The sequence below is a fragment of the Macrobrachium nipponense genome, chromosome 19 (genome assembly GCF_015104395.2).
Source record: "Macrobrachium nipponense isolate FS-2020 chromosome 19, ASM1510439v2, whole genome shotgun sequence".
Lineage (NCBI taxonomy): Eukaryota > Metazoa > Arthropoda > Malacostraca > Decapoda > Palaemonidae > Macrobrachium > Macrobrachium nipponense.
Genome location: NC_061088.1, coordinates 55,364,200 through 55,387,560, shown reverse-complemented (window position 1 = coordinate 55,387,560; position 23,361 = coordinate 55,364,200). Strand labels below are relative to the sequence as shown.

General features: G+C 45.4%; 1 protein-coding gene across 3 annotated transcripts in view; it reads left to right on the top strand.

The window, feature by feature from the left end:
* The window catches only part of LOC135217072 (TRAF3-interacting protein 1-like), a 343,407-nt gene that overhangs the window by 10,167 nt on the left and 309,879 nt on the right, over positions 1 to 23,361 (top strand). For all 3 annotated transcript variants that reach the window (XM_064252769.1, XM_064252754.1, XM_064252762.1), the window contains exons 2-3: positions 5,386 to 5,503; positions 22,151 to 22,263. In XM_064252769.1, the coding sequence (XP_064108839.1) occupies positions 5,386 to 5,503; positions 22,151 to 22,263 (231 nt within the window). The remainder of the gene's footprint in view (positions 1 to 5,385; positions 5,504 to 22,150; positions 22,264 to 23,361) is intronic.

Below are 23,361 nucleotides of genomic sequence, written 5' to 3'. Positions count from 1 at the left end.
CCTATGCTGGGTATTTTCCTTACACCTTATGTTCCTTCTGCAACTCTTCCATGATACCTCATTATTGTATTGTATATTATATTGTTTATTGTATATTATATTGTTTATGCACATTTATGATTTTTTGAGTATTCCATACAATCATCAGTGATGTATTTATATTATCTGGGGTATTAAAGAAAGATTGATTAGTTTATATTCTAGCCTCTGGCCCCTCCCCCCCCCCCCCGGGTTTCTCAAAGAGCGTGTTCGTGCCTATCTCTGCATAATTTTAGCATAGTGCACATGTAAAATTGTGAGGCTACTAGTAGCCTATCGCATTTATCACGGGAGAGGAGAGAGTCCCCTCTCTCTCTCTCTCCCGGTGTGAGACATGCATGAGTTATTGTTTAATACGAACCATATAGGGGTTGAATTATTCACGTTGATTTCATATCACTGAGAGGTTGGTAGAGTTGCTTCCCTCCCTGTCTTAACCGACCAAGCCTAGGTTAGGCTTGGAAGGTAGGCTAAGTGTCCCTACCCCTGTACCCTTTATGCCTCTCCCCCTGTCGGCGCTACGGTGCTAGAGGCGAGGATGTCAAGGATAGAGAGCCTCTCTCTTATCACATCGTTGGACCTATCCTCCCTGCCGATCTAGATCGAAAAATTCGAATTTAGTAGGTTTGGTCGAGGGCCACAGTCTACATCATGATGTCTTGGAGGAGATTTGGCCTACCTGTCCGGTTCTGTAATGATCTTGGAAGGTTAAGCTAGATCCATACTGGGTATTATCCTTTTGCCTTATATTCCTTTGCAACTCTTCCATGATGCCTCATTATTAATTGTATATATTATTCTTATATATTGTCTATTGTACTGCCGTACATTAAGTGGTCTGGTTTGTGTATCGTCTTGGCCTAGCCTCCTTTAGTACAGCCTTTAGAGTAGGCCACGTCCTCCCAGTTGAGAGCGATCACCGATCGGTCGCTGTACCAATCACGACGGGCCATAGGCCCAGTCGGCCTACTACCCCTACAGTAGTAGGCTACACAGCTTTCAATAGGTGACCATCTCTGATCGGGTTGGTGGCCAAACGATCACGACCGACCACCCCACATACCACCCCCCCTTCCCCCACTTCCTAGCTCGGCTTTGCCATACGCTATAACTTGCGGTGCTAGTAGTCTTATCGATGAACAACTGCTCGAGTTTTCACTTAAAGGGGGAAGAGAGTAGTGGGAGTGGTGGGTTTACGGGTATTATACGTAATCCCTTATGTCTCCGAGTGGATAGCTCCGCTGGCCTTATAGCAGTCTGGTACCGCACCAGCCGGCAGACATCGCTCCGGATGGTGCATTTACACAGCTCCGCCGCTCAGTGGTCTCTCTCCCCAGTTGTCCGCCCCGGCTACGGGTTCGGGGTAGGAGCTACGCTCCCTGCAATAGAGGTGGGCAGGTTCAGATAGAGGAATCATCTTCCCCTGCTCCGCCGCTTCAGCCCACTCCGCCGCTTCAGCCCACTCCGCCGGCATTACTTATGACAATGAGAGATGAGACTTGAGTAGGCTAAGCTTTGGGGAAATTCCCTTCCGAAGGGATCCAAACCAGCTCCGTCAGCGGCGACTGAGTCATCTCCGGCCCTTCGGCCGTCAACTTAGTTTTCTAAGTCGCCTGCTGCCAAGGATTCTCTCCCCCCCTAAGGGGTCGAGAGCCAAGTTTGCCAGATCCAAGGTGACGGAGTTTGGATTCGACCATGAGACCCTCGCCAACCTTCTAATGTCGAAGGTTAGGGAAGCGGTTGATGAGAGGTTTGAGTCGTTACGACTCGCCTCAGGTTCTGACACCTTAGGCCAGGCAATAACATCTCTGGCCAAGAGGATCAGGCCCCTGGAGGATATGCTGACCGGATCCCCGGCGCTATCCTTGTCAAAACTACTGCCATTTGACAAGAACAACCCGTGGCGGTTAGCTTTACATGCCCCATTCTCGGATGGGAAGTTATCAATTGAAGGGTGCGGAACCCGTCCGTTGGAGGACTTTGAGCTCTTCCCGGAGGGTCTCCAAATTTCTTTTTCCTGGATTTGTCAGACTAGCGGAACACGCGTTAGTCAGAATAGACAAGGTCCCGAAGGATACGGTGATCTTCCCTAGGGACCAAGCCCAAGCTGTTTGGGTTCGCACCCTCTCCGACTGGGATCGCGTCAACACTGAGTTGACGCCACACAAGGGTACCTACACCATGTTTGTAGCTCCAGCCAATGTTCTGTCGCCCTGTACAGACAAGGTAGCGGAACTAACCCTACAAGTGGCAGCAGAGGACAAACCCCTACCAGTACTAAAGGAGACAGAGGGTACCTCTCTTCTCTTCCCCGCAGGTAGGGAGTTTTGGAACAACGCTCCAGCCACGTTTACAGCAGATAAACTTGACCCGGATTGCGCTTCCACTCTATTTTCCGAGAAGCTGCCTAAAAATTCCGGACCATTTAATCAAGGCGGAATTTGAAGCAAGATCAAGTCTAGGAAGATCTATCAACTCCGTCACTACGGCGTAGTTGGTAGCCTCCACTTACCTTGACGAACAGGTGTTCCGGGTCCTGACGAAAGGTCTACTACAGACTTTCCAGTCGGACCTCTACGACTTTGCAATGGCAAGACGAGCTTGTAAGAAATATGTCCTGGAGCGTGCTTCGATAAGGCACGAACCTAATAGGCTGATAAAATCCTCAATATGGGAAGAAAACTTGTTCCCGGAAGACGAGGTTAACAACGTCTCTCGAGAAGGAGCCAGAGCCAACCAGAGCCTCTGGGTCCATTGGGGACTCCCCTTCAAACGGAAAATTGAGACCCCGGACAACAAACCAGACCCAAGAAGAGGCCAAGCAGATTCAATCCTTACTAGGCCTCCCGTCCTCTAACGGTCGTACAAGCGGTCTCGGTTTTACAAGTCGGTAAGCCTTCGACATCTAAGGCTCATCCGCCAGCCCACAGCCTTCAACCTCCACAGCTATAATGACCTCCCCACCCTTTAACCCTGCCTATGAAGCAATGGATCTATTTCGCAGCCACAACAGGCATGCAAGAAGTAGCAGGGCCAGAGGTGGCTCCCGGCTACGAGGCGGACCAAGGGGTAGAGGCTTCCAAGGAGGCAGAGGTAACAGACCTGCAACCAGTCAGTGAGAGCCCGCAGGTAGGAGGGAGATTATCTCTTCCGGGACCATTGGACCTTTAGTCCATGGGCCCACAGTATAGTCTCAAAAGGTCTGAGGTGGAAATGGGAGAAAGAGCCCCTCCACCAATCAAATTTTATCAGATACCAACAGCGGACCTTATAGACTATACCAAAGATCTCCTGCCATAAAAAGAGTGAAACGACCAAAGTTTCAAGGACGTCTGCTCATTGTCCCAAAGAAGGACTGACAAAAGAAGAGTGATTCTGGACTTGTCCCGCCTCAACTCATACATTCATTGCAACAAGTTCTGCATGCTGACAGTCTTGCAGGTGCGGACCTTACTTCCCTGTGGGGCTGTCACCACCTCTATAGATCTTACAGACGCTTATTATATGTTCCAATAGCAAGGAACTTCTCTCCGTACCTAGGCTTCAGGCTAGGAAACAAGGCTTACTCATTCAGAGTCATGCCTTTTGGGCTCAACATCGCGCCCAGGATATTCACAATTGTTTTATGGACCTATCTGTACATACCCTAGTTTTTTGCTCTGGATACCATTCTTGAGTGTATTATATTGTCATATTGTTACTAGTTCTAAGTCATAGTTAAGTCCTAGTGTAATTAGCAAATAAGTAAATTTATTTTTTAAATGAACCTTAGGTTTCATTAACTCCTTCTTTATTTATACTCTTGTTTGGTACCTGGTAAGCTTGGATGGGTTTCTCTGATACTTTTTCACTGGCGAACACAGGTCGAACCCAGAAAAGGGATTTTGACGAAGTAAAAATCTATTTCTGGGGGAAGACCTGTGTCGCCCAGTGAACCCATCCCTTCTAATTAAATTTCCCACCCTTAACCAATCCAAGCTAGGGTGGCTAATCCAGGAATGCTAGATGGCGCGCGAGTCGGGTAGTAGTAGTAGTAGCGGGAGCGAGGAGGGAGGAGTGGCCGTTGCAACGGCTCTCTCCAAGAGAGGGATTTTGGAAGGGAATCCTCTAATTGGCAGAAGACCTGTGAATAGTGGCTTCCACTCGCCTTGTACTTTATACACGACACCCTTTGGGTGCTCGTGCGAGGGTAGTAACCTCAGCATACCATGCTAGCTTTTTTCTCTGGTATATTTAGAATCTATTTATACTTAGAAAAGTGAGCTACAGGGACTTTTCACCGGGCGACACAGGTCTTCCCCCAGAAATAGATTTTTCCTTCGTCAAAATCCCTTATCTGTTGAAGAAGCCACATTTTTGCGTGATAAGGCACCATGTTTCAAGGCTCTTCAGACACAGGAGCTGCTTCGAAACAGTGGTATCACTTTCTTCTCGTCAAGTGAATTTCCAGGTAGCTCCCCTGACCTTAATGTGTGTGAAAACATTGGTAGTATCTTAAAGGATCGTGTTGAAGCACGCACAGTGAACTATGATGGTATACCATGCCTCGACAACCTGCGAAGAGAGGTGACCAAAGTGCTCAGGGAAATGGAGTTTGAATCTCAACTTTTTTGCGATTTGCTGAAATCATACCCCTCAAGAATGCAGGCTGTGGTACAGGCAGATGGAGGCCACACAAAATATTAAACATTCAGAGAGAAACTTAAATAAATACCTGTTCTGAATTACTTTTGTTTTTGTCCATATCAATTTTAGTTCATGCTGTAGAAGGGGGTCGGCTCTAATTTCGAAACACCCTGTACTTTAATCCTACTTCAGCTGCCCAGCTTAGTCCATGCAGCCAAGGAAAAGTGCGTGTGAGAGTTGGTGCGTGAGGGATACTCCCCACCCACTCTCCTTCTCCACATGTTAACTACCTTGTTACCAAGTTAAAGGAGATGGTTTGCATATATAAGAAAAATACAAATTATTTTTTAAATTTTTCTTCTAGGTATACAAACCCAAGCATTTATACAGTTCTTAATTTCCACCTCTAACCACCCTGCATTTGTCCTATAGCTGAAAGAAAAGTGGGATTGATAGTCAGGTGAGTGGCCATTTTCCCTGCCTCTCACCTATCTGCCAGCACCTATCTGCCAGTAACCTTGTTACCAAGCATCAAATCTGGTTTGTATACCTATGAAAAAGACTTTATCCTTAAAATTTTATATTTTTTTAGTTTTAGATTTTTGTGCACTGTAGAGTTGGCACTTTGATGTGCTCCAACAAAGATGGTAGCATAATTAAATATTCAAGTAAATTTATGTTTTCATGTGTACTTTGTTATATGAAGACTTTATATTTCAGGTTATAACTGGGACAGGATTTCTTGATGGACTTTTCACAGATGACGAGCTTAGCTCACAGAATATCAAAGATAAAGAGGCTAAAGTTGCTTTCTTACAAAAATGTATTGATGCGACCAGTGAGTAACAATTTCAGTTATTTTTATTGTTGTATTGGCCAGCTCATAAGGTGCACTGACATAAAAGATAACCCCAAATTTGGAAGCATATTACACAAATACAAAGCTTTGTTCTTTACAAATGATTTATCATGCCAACACTAGCTGCAATGGCTGTTTAACTTGCAGACAAGGTCATTAACTACCAGCAGTAATGAAGAAGCCCCGCCCACTGGTCAGTCTGCTCTCTTTTGCCCAAATGACATTTTCTTTTTATGCTTTTTTGCTCTTGCCATATTGGAATCTATTTTGTAATTGCAGAATTCATATGCAGACCTCTCAATGACTAGAGCCTTCTTTGGAGACCTTAGACTCTGCCCAGGATAGGAAAGGCCCCTGTAAGCGGTTCCTTTCCTTTGTCAAGGTTGACCATCATACTCTTGTGTGTTTCATGCCATAGGTATGATTACAATCAATCTGGTCCATGTTCAGAGTGCTGGGTATGGGCTTCAGAACAGTGTGTGAGATTTACCAGGAAGAAGAAGAGAGATAAAGTTCTCTGGTGTAAACAGAGTGCAATACTTTGCTGATTCCTTCTTAGCGGCAGCTAAACTTCCACCTGCTGTCACCACTCCTAAGGGAAGGGTATCCCCTTCGACGACTACCACTGTTGCGCCGGTAGTGAGTAATGAGGGGGGAATGACCGGTCCAGTTCCTCTTTATCAGTTTCTCTTTTTTTGGAGGAGTTGTCCTTGGGTGGATGTTCATTCTTGGGGTTGCGGTTTGTTGACTGTCTCACCTAACCCAACCTTTGTTGCAGGTGCTATGGAGATCAAGGGGCTTAGGGAGCTCTGGCCCTCCTTAGGTCCCTTGGGGGTGAGCCAAGTGTGTTTGGTCTGATCAATCACCTGAAGGTTGTGCAAGGCCTTCCAGTTACTGCTTGTACTTTAACCATGATGACCTCTACAGTTATGGTATCTACTGGCTTGAGGGTTACCTCCACATAACCCTGTATTGATGTGCCCCCAGTTGCTTCTGTTGACTTTGTCATTGGATGATACCCTCCTTCACACTTGCTTGCTGCTGTCTAAAGCTGCCTACAGCAAGAAGAGAATTAAGTTGTTGTTTTCGTCTTTGTCATCAAGTGCTGTCTCCTCCTTCCCATCTTCTTCAAAAGCTAACAAGTGGAGGAAGAAGAAGGCTGCCTTGCCTGCTGGTGGAAAGTCTCATCAAACTCCCAGTAGCCGGCCCTCTCTCACATTGAGGGTTACCGGGTCTTGCTACTGGTACAGCGAGTACTGCTCCTACTGCCAAGCAAATGGGAGCGACTGCTGCCCAGGGTTCTCCAGACCCGGTGCACTGGTGCCAGTCCCGGTAGCTTGCCTAGCAGTCTGGCAAGGGTCCCTGGTCTACAGACCTGAGCCCGATTGCCAGCACGGCCCAGCCAGAGGTGAGCAGAGAGCATGCAAGTCCTCCCTCATGTCCCTCCTGCTCTTCAAAGACAGTGGCCCTTGGGGTCCCGGGATAGTGGCCCGGCCCGACTGGCCTGGTCACCTGGGCAAGGCAAGAGGAGGTCCCCTGCTCAGTCTTCATCTTATTCTCATGTAGAAGCCTCATCTTCCAAGATGCTGGAACATTCTCATAGGACAGCCCCTGCCCATATGTTCAAATGAGTGGGACTACTTTCCTTGACTTGTACGGATGTTATCACTGCAGGTTGACATCCGCCTACAGCCTCACTCACCAGCCAGGACTTCAGTCTTCGACTGGCTGAGGAAGGGTGCTTGTGATCCCTCATTTGTATCCTCCACCTCCTCACGGTTTTCCTGGGGCTGGAAGCCAGACAGGCCTAGGGCTTGAGACCGGAACCATTCTTCCTCTCTTCTCAGCCCGTCCACAGAAGCATATGTTTCTGGTTTGGTCCTTGGATTGGACAGAAAATATGCTCAGGTAGTCGAGGGATTGCCAGGGGGCTTTGGTGAGTGTTCCTCTCAGGTGGAAGGAGTGGGTCGGGGGGACCAAACCTGGAGGGTCCAATGCCTTAGGACTCAGACACCCCTGAGTTACAGAGGCATTTCATAGAGATCATTAGAGTGATACAGCAGTATAATGATCTCGAGGAAGGGATCATTATTTTCTTGCAGACTGTTCATGAGTCATCGAGTCCTTTTGGTAACCCCAGAAGGAGCACAAGGTCTGAATGGGTTTGCCTTGGTTTAGATTTGCTGAAAGGGTCTTGGACCAAAGGAATTCTATTTTTGGGCAAGAGAATTTGATTCAGTCTAGCCACTCTTGGGAGATACCTCCTCCACCTCTAGCTTACAAGAGGAAATACTATGCTCCTTTGGAAACCCTATGCAGACCAAACAGAATGTCTCTGACCTGACTCAATCTGTGTCCCAGGAGTCTCGCAGCGGTACTGGAATCAACTGTCATGGCAGCATTCCAGAGTCTCCTGGATAGATCTTTGGTCATTGTCAGTTGCCAAGATCACTTCTAAGGGTTCCTGTACATCCAAAGAAGACTCGACCTCCGGGAGACTGATGTCTGGGGGTAGGGCCATTACCTACCTTGCCCACCAGATGGCAAACCTGTGGGCAAACCTAGTCTTGACAGAATGAGGCACAGTATTGTCTCAAACCTCTAGGTTCATTGGGTTCAAGTTGGCTTTGGCACTCAGGAATGGCTGATCATAGGTTCTACCTCCTTCTTTATTGGAGAGGTGTAGGCCATTGCATACAAGCTGAGTTGAAAACAACAACAAACTTGTTTACCTGGCAGTGACCAAGACCTCCGGGTCTTCTGTGCCCTCGCCCATCATCTTCTCACAGGATTAGTCCTTCTCCTGGCCATGGATCTTCTCCTTCTAGAGAGATCCTTATTAATATGCAACAACAGTTGGCGTCGTACTTTGCAAAGAGAGAGGCAGAACCCCGTCAGAGGGGGAAGGATCGGTGGCTGCCTATCAAGAGAACCAGGCAGTCCCCTGCTCCTTCTCCTCGTTCGTCGACCTCCCCAGCTTCGTCGCCTTCTAGATCCCGCCTACTCATTCGAGAACGCGCAAGCGTTCCTTTTGAGAGAGCTTCTAGGAGTATCGATGACGATCATCAAACATCGGAGTTCACCACTCGTGCGGGTCAAGAGCAGCGCGAGACTCGCCAAGACGCCTCTCAAGTTGAACGGATGGACGCTTTTGCGTCGTACACGTCACATCAGGAAGCTTTTCAACGTCGAGATATTCGTCAAGATCCTCGTAAAGACGTATTTGGGGACGCACGACGTTCTATGCACGCTAGACGTCCTGCACATCTAGACGCTCGCCAGGACGCTCACGAGGATGCTTTTGAAGATGCTCGACGTCCTGCTTTTCGAGACGTTCGCCAGGACGCTTGCGAGGACGCTTCCGAAGACGCTCGACGTCCTGCTTTTCGAGACGCTCGTGAGGACGCTTCCGAAGGCGCTCGACGTCCTGTGCATCGAGACGCTCGCCAGGACGCTCGGGAGGACGCCTTTGAAGATCATAGACGTCCTAAACGTCATGACCCTTGGCAAAGTACTTGCCAAGGCGTTACTCAGAACGATGGACGCCCTACACGTCAAGACGGTCGGCAGGACTCCTGCAAGGGCGCTCTTCAAGAGGATGCTCTTCAGGACGCTCCGCAGGACGTTCCCTTACAGGAACTTAAAGTTTCGAAATTAGCGGTGAAACAGACCCGAATTTCTGCTTCGAACCCTCCCTCAGACAGAGGCCCCCTATTACGAACGGACCTCAGGGCTTGATTACATCACGGTCTGTTAAGGACGCTTCTAATATTCCTCTAGAGGAAGGAGAATCTTCGAGTGACGCTCGTCCTGCTGACGATGAAGAGCCGACAACGTCATCTTCCTCAGACTATAAGACGTTAACCCGCCTCCTGAAAGACTTGTTTACCGACAAGTTTCAGGCACCGGTTCCTTGCTCGCCGCCTTCACAGTTGGCCTCAATGAAGACGAGGAAGGCTTCTGGCTTCGTTAAAATGGCCACTTCGCTCTCTACAAAGAGAGCATTCAAAAGGATTCATGACTGGATGGACTCCAGGAAGGCGAAGGGCAAGACTTCCTTTGCTCTTCCTCCATCGAGGCTAAGTGGAAGAGCTGGAATTTGGTATGGAACGGGAGAGGAAGCGGTGTTGAAAATTCCTTCTTCTTCCCAAGGTGATTTTGCTAACTTGGTAGATGCTCCGAGGAGGTCTTACCTTTCCTCAGCTAAAGTTTCCTGGACGATGTCGTAAATTGATTACCATCTCAAAGGGATCTACAGGACGTTGGACGTTTTTAACTTCCTGGATTGGTGTTTGGGGGCCCTGGACCTACAGTCCAGAAGCCCGGACTCGATTTCTTTAGAGGAGTTATCCAGCGTGTTAGCATGCATGGATAAGGCAGTTAGGGATGGCTCTGATGAACTGGCATCCCATTTCGCTACCGGCCTCCTAAAGAAACGAGCGCTATACTGCAGATTTACAGCAAAGTCAGTGTCTCCTGCGCAGAGGGCAGAATTGTTGTTTGCCCTTTTTTCTTCGCATCTCTTCCCACAGTCCATGGTGAAGGATCTGTCAATTAACCTGCTGGAAAAGGCGACGCAGGACCTCTTGACCCAGTCTTCTTGACGTCCTGCGGCCCAGTCTTCTACCTTAGCCACACAAGCTCCCAAGAAGAAGTTTAAGCCCTTTCGTGGAGGACCTTCCTCGAGAGCTTCATCTCGAGGAAGGGGTTTCTCTAGAGGCAAGGCCTCCTCAAAACCTAGAGGAAAGAAGTGACGTCTCTGCCCTTCAGACACCGGTCGGAGCGAGACTCTCATTCTTTGCAGAGGCATGGAGAATAAGAGGGACGGACACCTGGTCCCTCGAGATAATTGAGAGAGGTTACAAGATATCTTTCCTCTCAACACCTCCATTGAGCACGAAGCCCATAGACCTGTCGCCCTCATACCAGCCAACGAAGCAACCGATATTGCTCGATCTTCTCGAGCAAATGATAGAGAAGAGAGCCGTAGAAGAAGTGCTAACGTTAGATTCCCCAGGCTTCTACAACAGGTTGTTCCTGGTTCCGAAGCAGTCTGGGGGATGGAGACCTGTCCTGGAGGTCAGCAGATTGAATCTTTTTGTGAGAAAAGAAAAGATCAAGATGGAGACGTCTCAGTCGGTACTGGGAGCTTTAAGACCAGGGGACTGGATGGTGTCCGTGGACCTCCAAGACGCCTACTTCCACGTCCCGATTCATCCTCAATCAAGGAAGTTCCTGAAATTCATCTTGAAGGGACAGGTTTTCCAGTTCAGAGCTCTATGCTTCGGGCTAAGTACAGCGCCGATGGTCTTCACACTTCTCTTGCAAAATGTGGCGAAATGGCTTCACCTCTCAAAGATAAGGGTCTCACTTTACCTAGACGACTGGCTCATCCGTTCATCTTCGGAGTCGAGGTGTCTGGAGGACCTTCATACGACGTTGCAGCTGACGAAGGCCCTAGGCCTACTAGTCAATTTTGAAAAGTCCCATCTGATCCCCACGCAGTCCATCGTATATCTGGGGATTCAGATGGATTCAGTGGCTTTTCAAGCTTTTCCATCCCTGGAACGTCAGCAGAAATGCTCAGAAAAAGTGTCAGTCTTCTTAGGGAAGGAGACATGCTCGGCGAAGGAATGGATGAGTCTGCTGGGAACCATTTCCTCGCTGGAGAAGTTTGTTTCCCTAGGGAGGCTGCACCTCAGGCCGCTCCAGTTTTTCCTAGCAGAGAACTGGAAAGACAAGGAAGACCTAGACACGACTTTGAAGATTTCTCAGTCGGTCAAAGATCACCTGAAGTGGTGGCACGATCCCGTCAAGCTTTCAGAAGGACTGTCCCTCAGCCTTATGAGCCCCGACCTAGTGTTGTTCTCAGACGCGTCCATGGCGGGCTGGGGAGCAACACTGGGCAAGGAGGAAGTGTCAGGCCTCTGGAGAGAGGAACAGAGGTCTTGGCACATAAACCTCAAAGAGTTGGAAGCTATTCGATTGGCTCTCCAGTTCTTCGAGGGACAAGTGGTTCGCCGAGTTGTCCAGATCAACTCGGACAATACCACGGGTCTCGCATACATAAAAAAACAGGGGGGGGACACACTCGGTCCCTGTTCAAGATAGCAAGAGATATCCTCCTGTGGGCAAGAGCACGGAACATAATAATCCTGACGAGGTTCGTTTCAGGAGTTCAAAATGTCTGGGCGGATCTTCTCAGCCGTCGACATCAACTGCTTGCGACAGAATGGACTCTTCACCTAGAGGTCTGCCAAGAGTTGTGGAGACTATGGGGACGTCCATTAGTAGATCTCTTCGCAACTTCGAAGACGAAGAGACTTCCTCTTTACTGCTCGCCGGTTCTCGACCTGGGAGCAATAGCAATAGATGCCATCCTATGGCGATTGGACGGGGATGGACGTCTACGCCTTTCCCCCGTTCAAACTCCTGGGAGAAGTAATCAGGAAGTTTGCGGCGTCTCAGGGAGCGAGAATTACACTAATCGGCCCGTTTTGGCCTTCAAGCGACTGGTTCACGGAGGTCATGTCCTTCCTAGTGGACTTCCCAAGGACCCTGCCAGAGAGAGTCGATCTACTCAGACAGCCCCACTTTGAGAGGTACCATGGAAATTTCTCCGCTCTGAGTCTGACTGCGTTCAGACTATCCAAAAGTTGGTCAGAGCGAGAGGTTTTTCAAGACCAGTGGCAAAAGCTATTGCCAACGCAAGAAGAGCTTCCTCTCGAGCAGTTTACAAATCTAAGTGGGCTGTCTTCAGGAGATGGTGCAGGAAGAGAGGTATTTCCTCCTCCACGACCTCTGTGAATCAGATCGCTGATATCCTCCTCCATCTGAAGAATGTGGACAGGCTTGCGGTTCCCACGATTAGGGGGTACAAGAGTATGTTGTCGGCTGTCTTCCGACACAGAGGCTTAGACCTGACCAACAATAAAGACCTTCACGATCTTTTGAGGTCTTTTGAAACCTCAAAAGTACCGCAGCCTAAGATCCCGTCATGGAACTTAGATATAGTTCTAAAGTTCCTAATGTCAAGTCCTTTCGAACCTCTGCATGCTGCCTCATTGAAGGACGTCACAAGAAAGGCTATTATCCTAACCGCTCTGGCCACAGCGAAGAGGGTTAGTGAGTTTCAAGCCATAAGTAAGCATGTGGGCTTTAGAGGACACAATGCAGTGTGTTCCCTGAGCCCTTCCTTCTTAGCGAAGAACGAAAATCCGTCCAACCCCTGGCCTAAGAGCTTTGATATCAAGGGGTTAGCAGAGATCATTGGACAAGAGCCAGAGAGAGTCCTGTGCCCTGTCAGGGCTCTCAAGTTTTATTTGGAAAGAACTAAACACTGTCGAGGTCCGTCGTAAAATCTGTGGTGTTCGGTCAAGAGACCAGACTTTCCAATGTCAAAAAACGCACTGGCATTCTTTTTGAGAAGCACCATCAAGGAGGCCCATTCGTCCTGTCCAGATGGTGATCTTAAACTTTTGAAAGTTATGCTCACGAGGTAAGAGCTGTCGCGACATCAGTGGCATTTCAAAAGGATATGGCACTCAGCGATATCCTAAGTGCCACATTTTGGCGAAGCAACTCTGTGTTCGCTTCACACTACCTGCGGGATGTGAAGACGGCATATGAGAACTGCTATTCGCTAGGGCCATACATATCCGCAGACATGATATTGGGGGCAGGAAGCAGCACGAATCCTATCCTATAGAAAATGGTTAGGTGTGCTTTTAATTTTGTTGTGTTGTTTTACGGTTGTGGGGCCGGCCGCCTGAGGCGGACTTCCCTTTCTTTAGCCTAAAAGTTATGTGGGACTAACTTTTGATAGGTTAGGTCAGGTGGTGGTTTTTTGCTTCATTGCCCTCAGAGTATGGTCAATATGGTCTAGTCGCATTGTGGTCACGCTCCCGTTGACAGATCATCTAGAACTCACCAGCTATACAGGTCACTACCTTGCTGGAGACTAGTAAAGCAAACGCAGACTTGGGTGACAGTAATCACGAAGTCAGCTATGCTAACAGGTAAGGAACCAAGATGTCAATCATCTGCATGTAATTTGTTTCCAAAATCTTTCTATTCTGTCCCTTCCCACCTCCAATCGTGGGATTCAGCTATATATATATCTGACAGGTAAGTTTCATGAACAAAATGATATTGTTATGATACAATAAAGTTTGTTCATACTTACCTGGCAGATATATATAATCAAGTACCCACCCACCTCCCCTCAGGGGACAGTGGCATTAGAAAATTTGAATAGAAAATGGGAATGGTTCCTGATACCCGCCTCCCAGCGGCGGGAATGGGTACTAACCACCTGGCCAACCACTGCGTGTGCCGGGAGTTTTGAAATTCTGTCGGACTTCGGAGAATACAGCTATACAGTGGTCCCCCCGTATTCGCGGGGGATGCGTACCAGACCCCCCCGTGAATAGTTAGAATCCGCGAATGTTTAGAACCCCTATGAAAATGCTAAATACAGCCTATTTTGTTTGTTAAAACTCAAGAAAAACCCACTAAAAATTTTCATACTTGGTTTTTTAATAGTTTTATCACAAAAAGTGCATTTTATGATGAAATTCATCAAAAAAACCAGGAATTTGTGGATATTTATCATAGAAAAATACTGCGAATGCGCGAATTTTCCGCGAATAATGCAGGGAAACGTTCCCCAGAGAAATCCGCGAATGTGTGAGTCCGCGAATCTGGAGAACGCGAATACGGGGGGTCCACTGTATATATATCTGCCAGGTAAGTATGAACAAACTTTATTGTATCATAACAATATCATTTTTTCTTGTCCTCCCTCCAAGCTCTCGGGAAGGAGAGGGATATGGTACGAAACTGGAGAACCAATGGGACTGGGACTTCCATCCTCTGCGGAGGTGGACTTCTCTACCTTGGTAGATTCCTCTAGGAGGCATGCTCTCCCCACGGCCAAGACTACATGGGGTATGTCTGAGATGGACCATCTCCTCAAGGGACTCTTCCATGTCCTGGAAGTGTTTAACTTTTTGGATTGGTCCCTTTGGGCGTTGGCTAAGAAAACTCTTAATCCTGAGTTTCTTGGGCCTGAAGTCCTTAACAGCGTGCTGTCCTGCATGGACAAAGCTGTCCGAGACAGATCGGGTGAATTAGCTTCTCTCTTCGGAGCAGGAGTGTTGAAGAAAAGAGCAGTGTTTAGCTCTTTTCTTACCAAATCCGTTTCCCCGGTCCAGAGGGCTTCCTTGTTGTGCGCTCCTCTTTCGAACCAATTGTTCCCTTCACAGTTGGTGAAGGACATTTCTCACTCCCTGACGGAAAAGGCTACCCAAGATCTGCTGGTTCAGTCTGCTAGGAAGGCGAGACCAGCTGCCTCCGCTGTAAGGAAGGAGAGTCGCCCTCCTCAAGCGCCCTTTCGAGGGGCTCCTTCTTTCAGATCCTCGTCAGAAGGAAAGGACCTGAGAAGCGAGGTAGGTCCTCTTTCAGGCCCTTCAAGAGGACCAAGTAGGAATCGAGTCCTCCAGACTTCAGTAGGTGCCAGACTTCTCGATTTCTCAGAACCCTGGGCACAGAGAGGAGTAGACAACTGGTCCCTCTCTATTCTGGAAAAGGGATACCTCATCCCCTTCAAGGAAAGACCGCCCTTGACTCCGACGCCGAGGGAACTTTCGGCAAAGTACAAAGACCCTGTTCTGCGACAAAACCTTCTTCTCTTAGTGGACCAGATGTTGGAGGAGGAGGCCATAGAACTAGTACAGGATCCCCACTCCCAAGGATTCTACAATCGCCTATTCCTCGTACCGAAAGCCTTGGGGGGGTGGAGACCTGTCCTGGACGTAAGCGCATTGAATCGCTTTGTGGAGAAAAGGAAGTTCTCCATGGAGACAACTTCCTCGGTTCTTGCTGCTCTGCGTCCAGGAGATTGGATGGTTTCCCTGGACCTTCAGGACGCGTACTTCCACGTACCGCTTCATCTGTCCTCAAGGAAGTATCTCAGATTCATGATACAAGGGAAGATCTTCCAGTTCAGGGCTTTGTGCTTCGGCCTGTCGACGGCCCCGCAAGTATTCACGGGGCTTATGAAAAATGTAGCCAGATGGTTACATTTGAAGGGGGTGAAGATCTCACTCTATCTGGACGACTGGCTTATACGAGCCAAGTCGGAACATCAATGTCTGGAGGACCTAAATGCGACTTTGATAATGGCCCGATCTCTGGGACTGTTGGTAAACCTCAAGAAGTCCCAGATGATCCCCAGCCAGAACATTGTCTATCTGGGGATTCGGATGGATTCTCGGGGTTTTCGGGCTTTTCCATCCCAGGAAAGGCTTGATCGGGGTATGGAAAAAGTGACAGTCTTCTTAGAGAAAGAGCGAAGCTCTGCGAGGGAATGGCAGAGTCTGCTGGGGACCCTTTCCTCGCTGGAGCAGTTCTTCTCTCTAGGAATCTAGGAAGGCTTCACTTGAGACCCCTGCAATTCTACCTCAAAAGGATGTGGGATCAGAAGTCAGAAGACTTGGCGGATTCCTTCCCTATCCTACAGGAGGTAAAGGAGCATCTCAGTTGGTGGCTAGCTCCTCTCAAGTCGAACAGAGGCTTGTCCCTGCTAAAACCGAACCCACACCTAGTGTTGTTCTCAGACGCGTCAGAGTCAGGTTGGGGAGCAACACTAGGGGCGAAGGAAGCGTCAGGCACCTGGAAGGGGGAACAGGTGACCTGGCACATCAACGCGAAAGAGCTGTTTGCGATTTTTCTGGCTCTCAAGTCTTTCGAGTCGGAAGTCAGAGGCATGGTGGTCCAAGTCAATTCGGACAACACCACGGCTCTGGCTTACATCCGAAAACAAGGAGGGACACACTCCTTCTCCTTTTACAAGACAACAAGAACCCTGCTTATCTGGGCGGAGGAGAGAGAGATCACGCTCCTAACCAGATTTGTCCAGGGAGAGAGGAATGTGAGAGTGGACCTGTTGAGCTGGAGAAACCAAGTCCTCCCAACGGAATGGACGCTCAATCTTGACATTTGCCAAAGGCTGTGGGCCCTGTGGGGCAGGCCACATATAGACCTGTTCGCCACTTTTCAGAACAAGAGGCTGGACAACTTTTGCTCCTCGATAGCGGACCCGAGAGCAATAGCAATCGACGCTCTCCTCCTGGACTGGTCAGGCATCGATGCATACACCTTTCCCCCATTCAAGCTGGTGGGGGAAGTAATGAAAAATTTTGTGTCCTCTGCAGGAACGAGTCTTACCCTGATCGCTTCCTTTTGGCCCACTCAGGAATGGTTCACAGAGGTACTGGAATGGACGGTGGACTTCCCCAGATCTCTTCCACTCAGGAGTGGTCAGCTCAGACAACCCCACTTCGAGAGGTTTCACAAAAACCTCCCCGCTCTCTGCCTGACTGCCTTTCGACTATCGAAAGGCTCGTCAGCGAAAAGCTGCTAGTGCGATCGCCAGAGCCCGCAGGTCTTCAACCTTACGGGTGTACCAATCGAAGTGGGAAGTCTTTCAACGATGGTGTAGGTCGAAGAAGCTGTCCTCTTACAATACCTCTGTGACCATTATTGCCGACTTCTTCTCTTTTTGAGAGGAGAGTGTCATCTTGCAGTCTCTACGATTAAGGGGTATGGTAGCATGGTCTCCGCTGTCTTCATTAACAGGTACCTGAAGATCGTGGAAGATAAAGATCTGCATGACCTCATCAGATCCTTTGAGACCGCCAAGAAAAAGTCCTCTCAACCACCTAGCTGGAACTTAGATGTGGTGCTTAAATTCCTGACGTCTAGCAAGTTCGAGCCTCCCCATCAGGCTTCATTCAGGGACCTGACTCGGAAGTCTATTTTTCTCGTGGCTCTCGCCACTGCAAAGAGGACTAGCGAGTTGCAAGCTCTGGACTCTAGAGTAGGTTTTAAAGGGGACTCAGCTATCTTTTCCTTTAAGCCTTTATTCCTGGCCAAAAATGAGAACCCCTCGAAGCCCTGGCCTAGAAGTTTCGAGGTTAAGGGTCTCTCTCCCTTAGTGGGGAAAGAGGTAGAAAGGTCTCTTTGCCCTTTCAGGACCCTTAAATTTTACCTACAGAGGAAGAAGCAACTTAAGGGCAGTCTAGAGAGTCTCTGGTGTGCGGTCAGAGACCCAAAAAGGCCCATATCTAAGAACGCTCTGGCTTTCTTTTTGAGAAGCGTCATCACGTAGGCACATGCGGCATACGATGACGATTCTTTGTGGCAGCTTAGAGTGAAAGCGCATGAGGTAAGAGCCATTGCGACTTCTTTAGCTTTCCAGAAGAACATGTCTATGAAAGATATTTCTGGAGATGCAACTCTGTGCTTGCATCCCACTACTTGAGGGACATAAAGGTTACTTACGACAAGTGCTTCTCTCTGGGGCCGTACGTATCTGCGGATTCGGTGCTGGGACAGGGAGCTGATTCTAATCCTTGATAGTTTAGTTTAGTTTTAATTTGTGGTGATGTGTTTTTATGGTTGTTTGAAAGAAGGTTTGGTGGTAACTTCTCTCAATCGTAGTTCTAACCTGGGTTAGAGGGTCAGGTGGTCGGGATTGGTTTTGTGCTCCTTGATATTGCCAGAGGCAAGAGGTTTTGTCATGTAAGTGGGATAGCCCCCATTGACAAAGATCCTAGAAGGTTCTGTCGCGTAAGCGGGTAAGTCCCCATTGACAGATCTGCAAGAACTCTCAGCCATAGGTCACTACCTCGCTGAGGCTCTTGAGGCAAAGCAGGCTCATAGACATTAGCCATGAAGTCTTCTGCCAAATCAGGTAAGAACCAAGGTTTTTAACCTACAACATATGTTGATTTCCTGGTTATTTCAGTAGTTAAGCTGTCTCTTACCCTCCACCAAGGGTGCCAATCAGCTAAGTATATATCTGACAGGGAAGTTGAATGTACAAAAGTGATATTGTTATGATACAATAAAGTTTTGTACATACTTACCTGGCAGATATACGTATACGATTAATGGCCCGCCCAGCCTCCCTTCAGGAGACAGGTGGAAGAGAAAATCTGACTGGGTGGCGGGACGGTAGATCACCTGACCTACCTGTAGCGTGTGCCGCGAAATTTGAATTTCTGTCGGGGACGACGGAGTCTATAGCTAAGTATATATCTGCCAGGTAAGTATGTACAAAACTTTATTGTATCATAACAATATCATATTTATGTGACTAATTTCATGCAGCCAGGGATTTCAAACAAATCACCTGTTGCACTCTATAACTGTGAGTTCTGTCATTAGCCTTTTCATTTAAACCAACTAGTGCAATCTCTTTATGTCTTCCTCTTCCTTCTCTCTGTCCAGTCTTACAGATTCCTCTTAGAAACATTTTCCCACATTTTAACTTTTTCCTTTTTGGTCTATTTATACCCCATGTCATAACTTTTTCTCTTACATTATTTCCAACTGTAAATTTATCATTATTGCACTAATTTATCTGTACTCTTTCACTTCTCACAGTTTCTGGCACAACAAGAGTTGCTTCCATCCTTTTTTCCAAATCCTTTGTCTGCATGAGACACTTGATTCTTTGGTCTTTCCAGCTCTGAATACATGGTTTTTTAAGTACTGTAACATTCGGATGTTTTTCCTTGAACATTTGTAGTACATACTATATGTATTACATTTGCTCTCGTCAGTGTCACATTCACACTCATTCCTGACATTAGGACTTAGTACTTAACCCTTAAACGCCGACTGGACGTATTTTACGTCGACATTTTTTGTCTCGGGTGCCGACTGGACGTATTTTACATCGACATACAAAAGTTGTTTTTAAAATTTGCGGAAAAATACTTTTAGGCCTACCAGCCAAAAACTCTTGGATCACGCGCCTTGGGGGATGCTGGGAGTTCACGGATCAAGGTGTTGTTTTGTTTACAATCGTTATGCAGGCGCGCAAGCGCGAATTTCTTTCTTGCCGCACTAAAAAGTATCTGTGACACATCTCGGAAATTATTTCGTCACTTTGACATAATTTTTGTACCATTTTAAATTAGCCGTTACATGGAGTATTATATATGAAAATATGTGCATTTTTATGTAAAATACAACAAAAAAATACTCATGACTGTAGCTTTTATCGGTTTTGAGATATTTTCATATAAATAACGATAAGTGGCAAAATTTCAACCTTCGGTCAACTTTGACTCTACCGAAATGGTCGAAAAACGCAATTGTAAGCTAAAACCCTTATATTTTAGTAATATTCAATCATTTACCTTAATTTTGCAACTAATTGGAAGTCTCTAGCACAATATTTCGATTTATGGTGAATTTATGAAAAAACTTTTTCCTTATGTCCACGCGGTAACTCTTCCGAAAAAAATCATACATGCGATTGTGGTAATGTTTGCACCATTTTAAATTAGCCGTTACATAAAGTTTTATATATGAAAATGTGTGCAATTTCATGCACAATACAACTAAAAACAACCCATGGTTGTAGCTTTTATCAATTTTGAAATATTTTCATATAAAAAATGATAAGTGAAAAATTTTCAACCTTCGGTCAACTTTGACTCTACCGAAATGGTCGAAAAACGCAATTGTAAGCTAAAACGCTTATATTCTAGTAATATTCAAGCATTTACCTTCATTTTGCAACAAATTGGAAGTCTCTAGCACAATATTTTGATTTATGGTGAATTTATGAAAAAAATAACATTTTCTTTACATCCGCGTGGTAACTCTTCCGAAAAAATCATACGTGCGATTGTGGTAATGTTTGCACCATTTTAAATTAGCCGTTACATAAAGTTTTATATATGAAAATGTGCGCAATTTCATGTAGAATACAACGAAAAATAATTGAAGGTTGTAGCTTTTCTCATTTTCGAAATATTTGCATATAAATCACGATAAATAGAAAAAAAACCACGTTCGGTCAACTTTGACTCTACCGAAATGGTCGAAAAACGCAATTGTAAGTTAAAACTCTTACAGTCTAGTAATATTCAGTCATTTATCTTCATCTTGAAACAAATTCGAAGTCTCTAGCACAATATTTAGATTTATGGTGAATTTAAAAAAAAAATTTCCTTCCCTCCGCGCGCGGATTCTCCGCCACAAATCTCCGAAATGCATACGTCCAATTCTCGGAATATTTGCTCACTTTCATATTAGGCATTTCATAGAGTTTTATATATGAAAATATGCGCTATTTTATGTAGAATAAAACGAAAAATATTTGAAGGTTGTAGCTTTTCTTATTTCCAAAATAATTGCATATAAAAAAATATATATAAAAAAATTCGACATTCGGTCAACTTTAACTCGTCAGATATGGTCAAAAACTGCATTTGTAAGCTAATACTCTTACAGTATAGTAATATTCAATCATTTGTCTTCATTTTGAAAGAAATTGGAAGTCTCTAGGACATTATTTAGATTTATGGTGAATTTTTGAAAAAAATATTTGATTACGTTCGCGCGTTACGAATTCATGCATTATTTTGTGATAATATTTTCTCTGTGTTGCTTTTATCGTTTTACAATGTGTTATATACCAAAATGATTGCAATTTAGTGTACATTACAACGAAAAAAAAGTAACTTGTTACTTTTAACCGTTTCGCGCACAGCGCGATTTGAATACAATTATATATGAAATTTCGTTTTTGCGCTATCATATATCGCATTATTTATATATGATAATGATAATTTTTTTCATTTCTGATGGTTGCATACTAAATTTCAGCCAATGACAAAAAAAGGAGCCAAAAATGAACTCTTAATCTTGAAAACTAAGCGCACTGTGATTTTTTGAAAAAAATATTTTTCCGCTTCCTCGCTCACTCTGAAACACCTCCGGCACACGGGAGACATTTTTTTTTTTTACCGCTTCGGCGTTTAAGGGTTAATTTCTTGTGTGTCTGTGTGTTATAGAGAAATTTTGTAAAATTGTTATTTGTTTTAGGCATAGCTTTTCTTATTTCCAAAATAATTGCATATAAAAAAATATATATAAAAAAATTCGACATTCGGTCAACTTTAACTCGTCAGATATGGTCAAAAACTGCATTTGTAAGCTAATACTCTTACAGTATAGTAATATTCAATCATTTGTCTTCATTTTGAAAGAAATTGGAAGTCTCTAGGACAATATTTAGATTTATGGTGAATTTTTGAAAAAAATATTTGATTACGTTCGCACGTTACGAATTCATGCATTATTTTGTGATAATATTTTCTCTGTGTTGCTTTTATCGTTTTACAATGTGTTATATACCAAAATGATTGCAATTTAGTGTACATTACAACAAAAAAAAAAGTAACTTTTTACTTTTAACCGTTTCGCGCACAGCGCGATTTGAATACAATTATATATGAAATTTCGTTTTTGCGCTATCATATATCGCATTATTTATATATGATAATGATAATTTTTTTCATTTCTGATGGTTGCATACTAAATTTCAGCCAATGACAAAAAAAAGAGCCAAAAATGAACTCTTAATCTTGAAAACTAAGCGCTGTGATTTTTTGAAAAAAAATTTTTCCGCTTCCTCGCTCACTCTGAAACACCTCCGGCACACGGGAGACATTTTTTTTTTACCGCTTCGGCGTTTAAGGGTTAATTTCTTGTGTGTCTGTGTGTTATAGAGAAATTTTGTAAAATTGTTATTTGTTTTAGGCATAGCTACTGGTGAGACATTTTCTGTTCGACCAAGCAAAATTGTTGCTGGACAAGATGTGGAGAAAACTAATGAGTGGCTTCAGGGTCTTGGGCGGGCCATATCTAAGAAGGTATGTTCATTTTTCTTAATGTTGCATGTTTGCATATTGTACAGGCCTGTCTATCCTTGAAATTTGCAAAGAGGTGTACAATACAGTGTCTGTTATCAGTTTTTTTTTTTCAGCGAAAAGAACCACCAGTTACTTTTACATACTACATTACAAGATGGTTGTTCTGTAACCTATTCCCAAATTTACTTAAAAAATAATCACAACTCAGGGGGAATTTTCATGTTTTGTGCTTCGTGTAGTGAACTATCTAAGTAGTCAAATGTTTATTCACAAAGAAAACCCATTTTTTAAATGCTAGGTGAGAGCACTGCCAGTGATCAAGAGAACTGAAGCTAACTGGGTAGTCATGTGAGAGTGGACTTGGGCACAAGTATTTTACACCCTTACAGTGTAGGTGTTCTTAGAAGAAACCTTCTGGAACTGTACATACCATGAAGAGACTTAGCAGTGATTCTTAACTGGTTTAGTTCAACTACATGTTCTTGATGGTAGTATACAGTACTGTACATTAAATTTTACTTTATATGATTGATAAACCCATAAAGTGCACCTCATGTGGTGTACTATAGGCATTACTTTAGGTTCTTTGCAGCATCTCTTCATGCCCTAGCTGCGACCCCTTTCATTCCTTTTACTGTACCTCCATTCATATTCTCTCTCTCTCTCTCTCTCTCTCTCTCTCTCTCTCTCTCTCTCTCTCTCTCTCTCTCTCTCTCTCTCTCTCTCTCTGTTATTGGCTGTCTATATATTTCTAATGGTAGAATGTTTCAGATGACTTTGAAATTATATTAATAATACAAATTCAACAGTATATTTGATGTAGGATGATACTTGAAGTATACATTTGGTATTTGAACTTTCAAGATAAGCAGGTATAAGCATGTTTAGAGGGGAGTTCTAACTATTTGCGGGGACGTCTGGTACACATCCCTCGTGAATATGGGTGGACCACTGTATTATTATCACTCACATTGGTCATATTCTTAGTCATCTTCAGACATTAGCATTGAGGAATAATGAGCCAAACAAAATTGTGTTATCTGGTCTAGCAAAAATTACAGAATGAATTGATTGCTTTCAAGTACAGGTGGCCCTTGG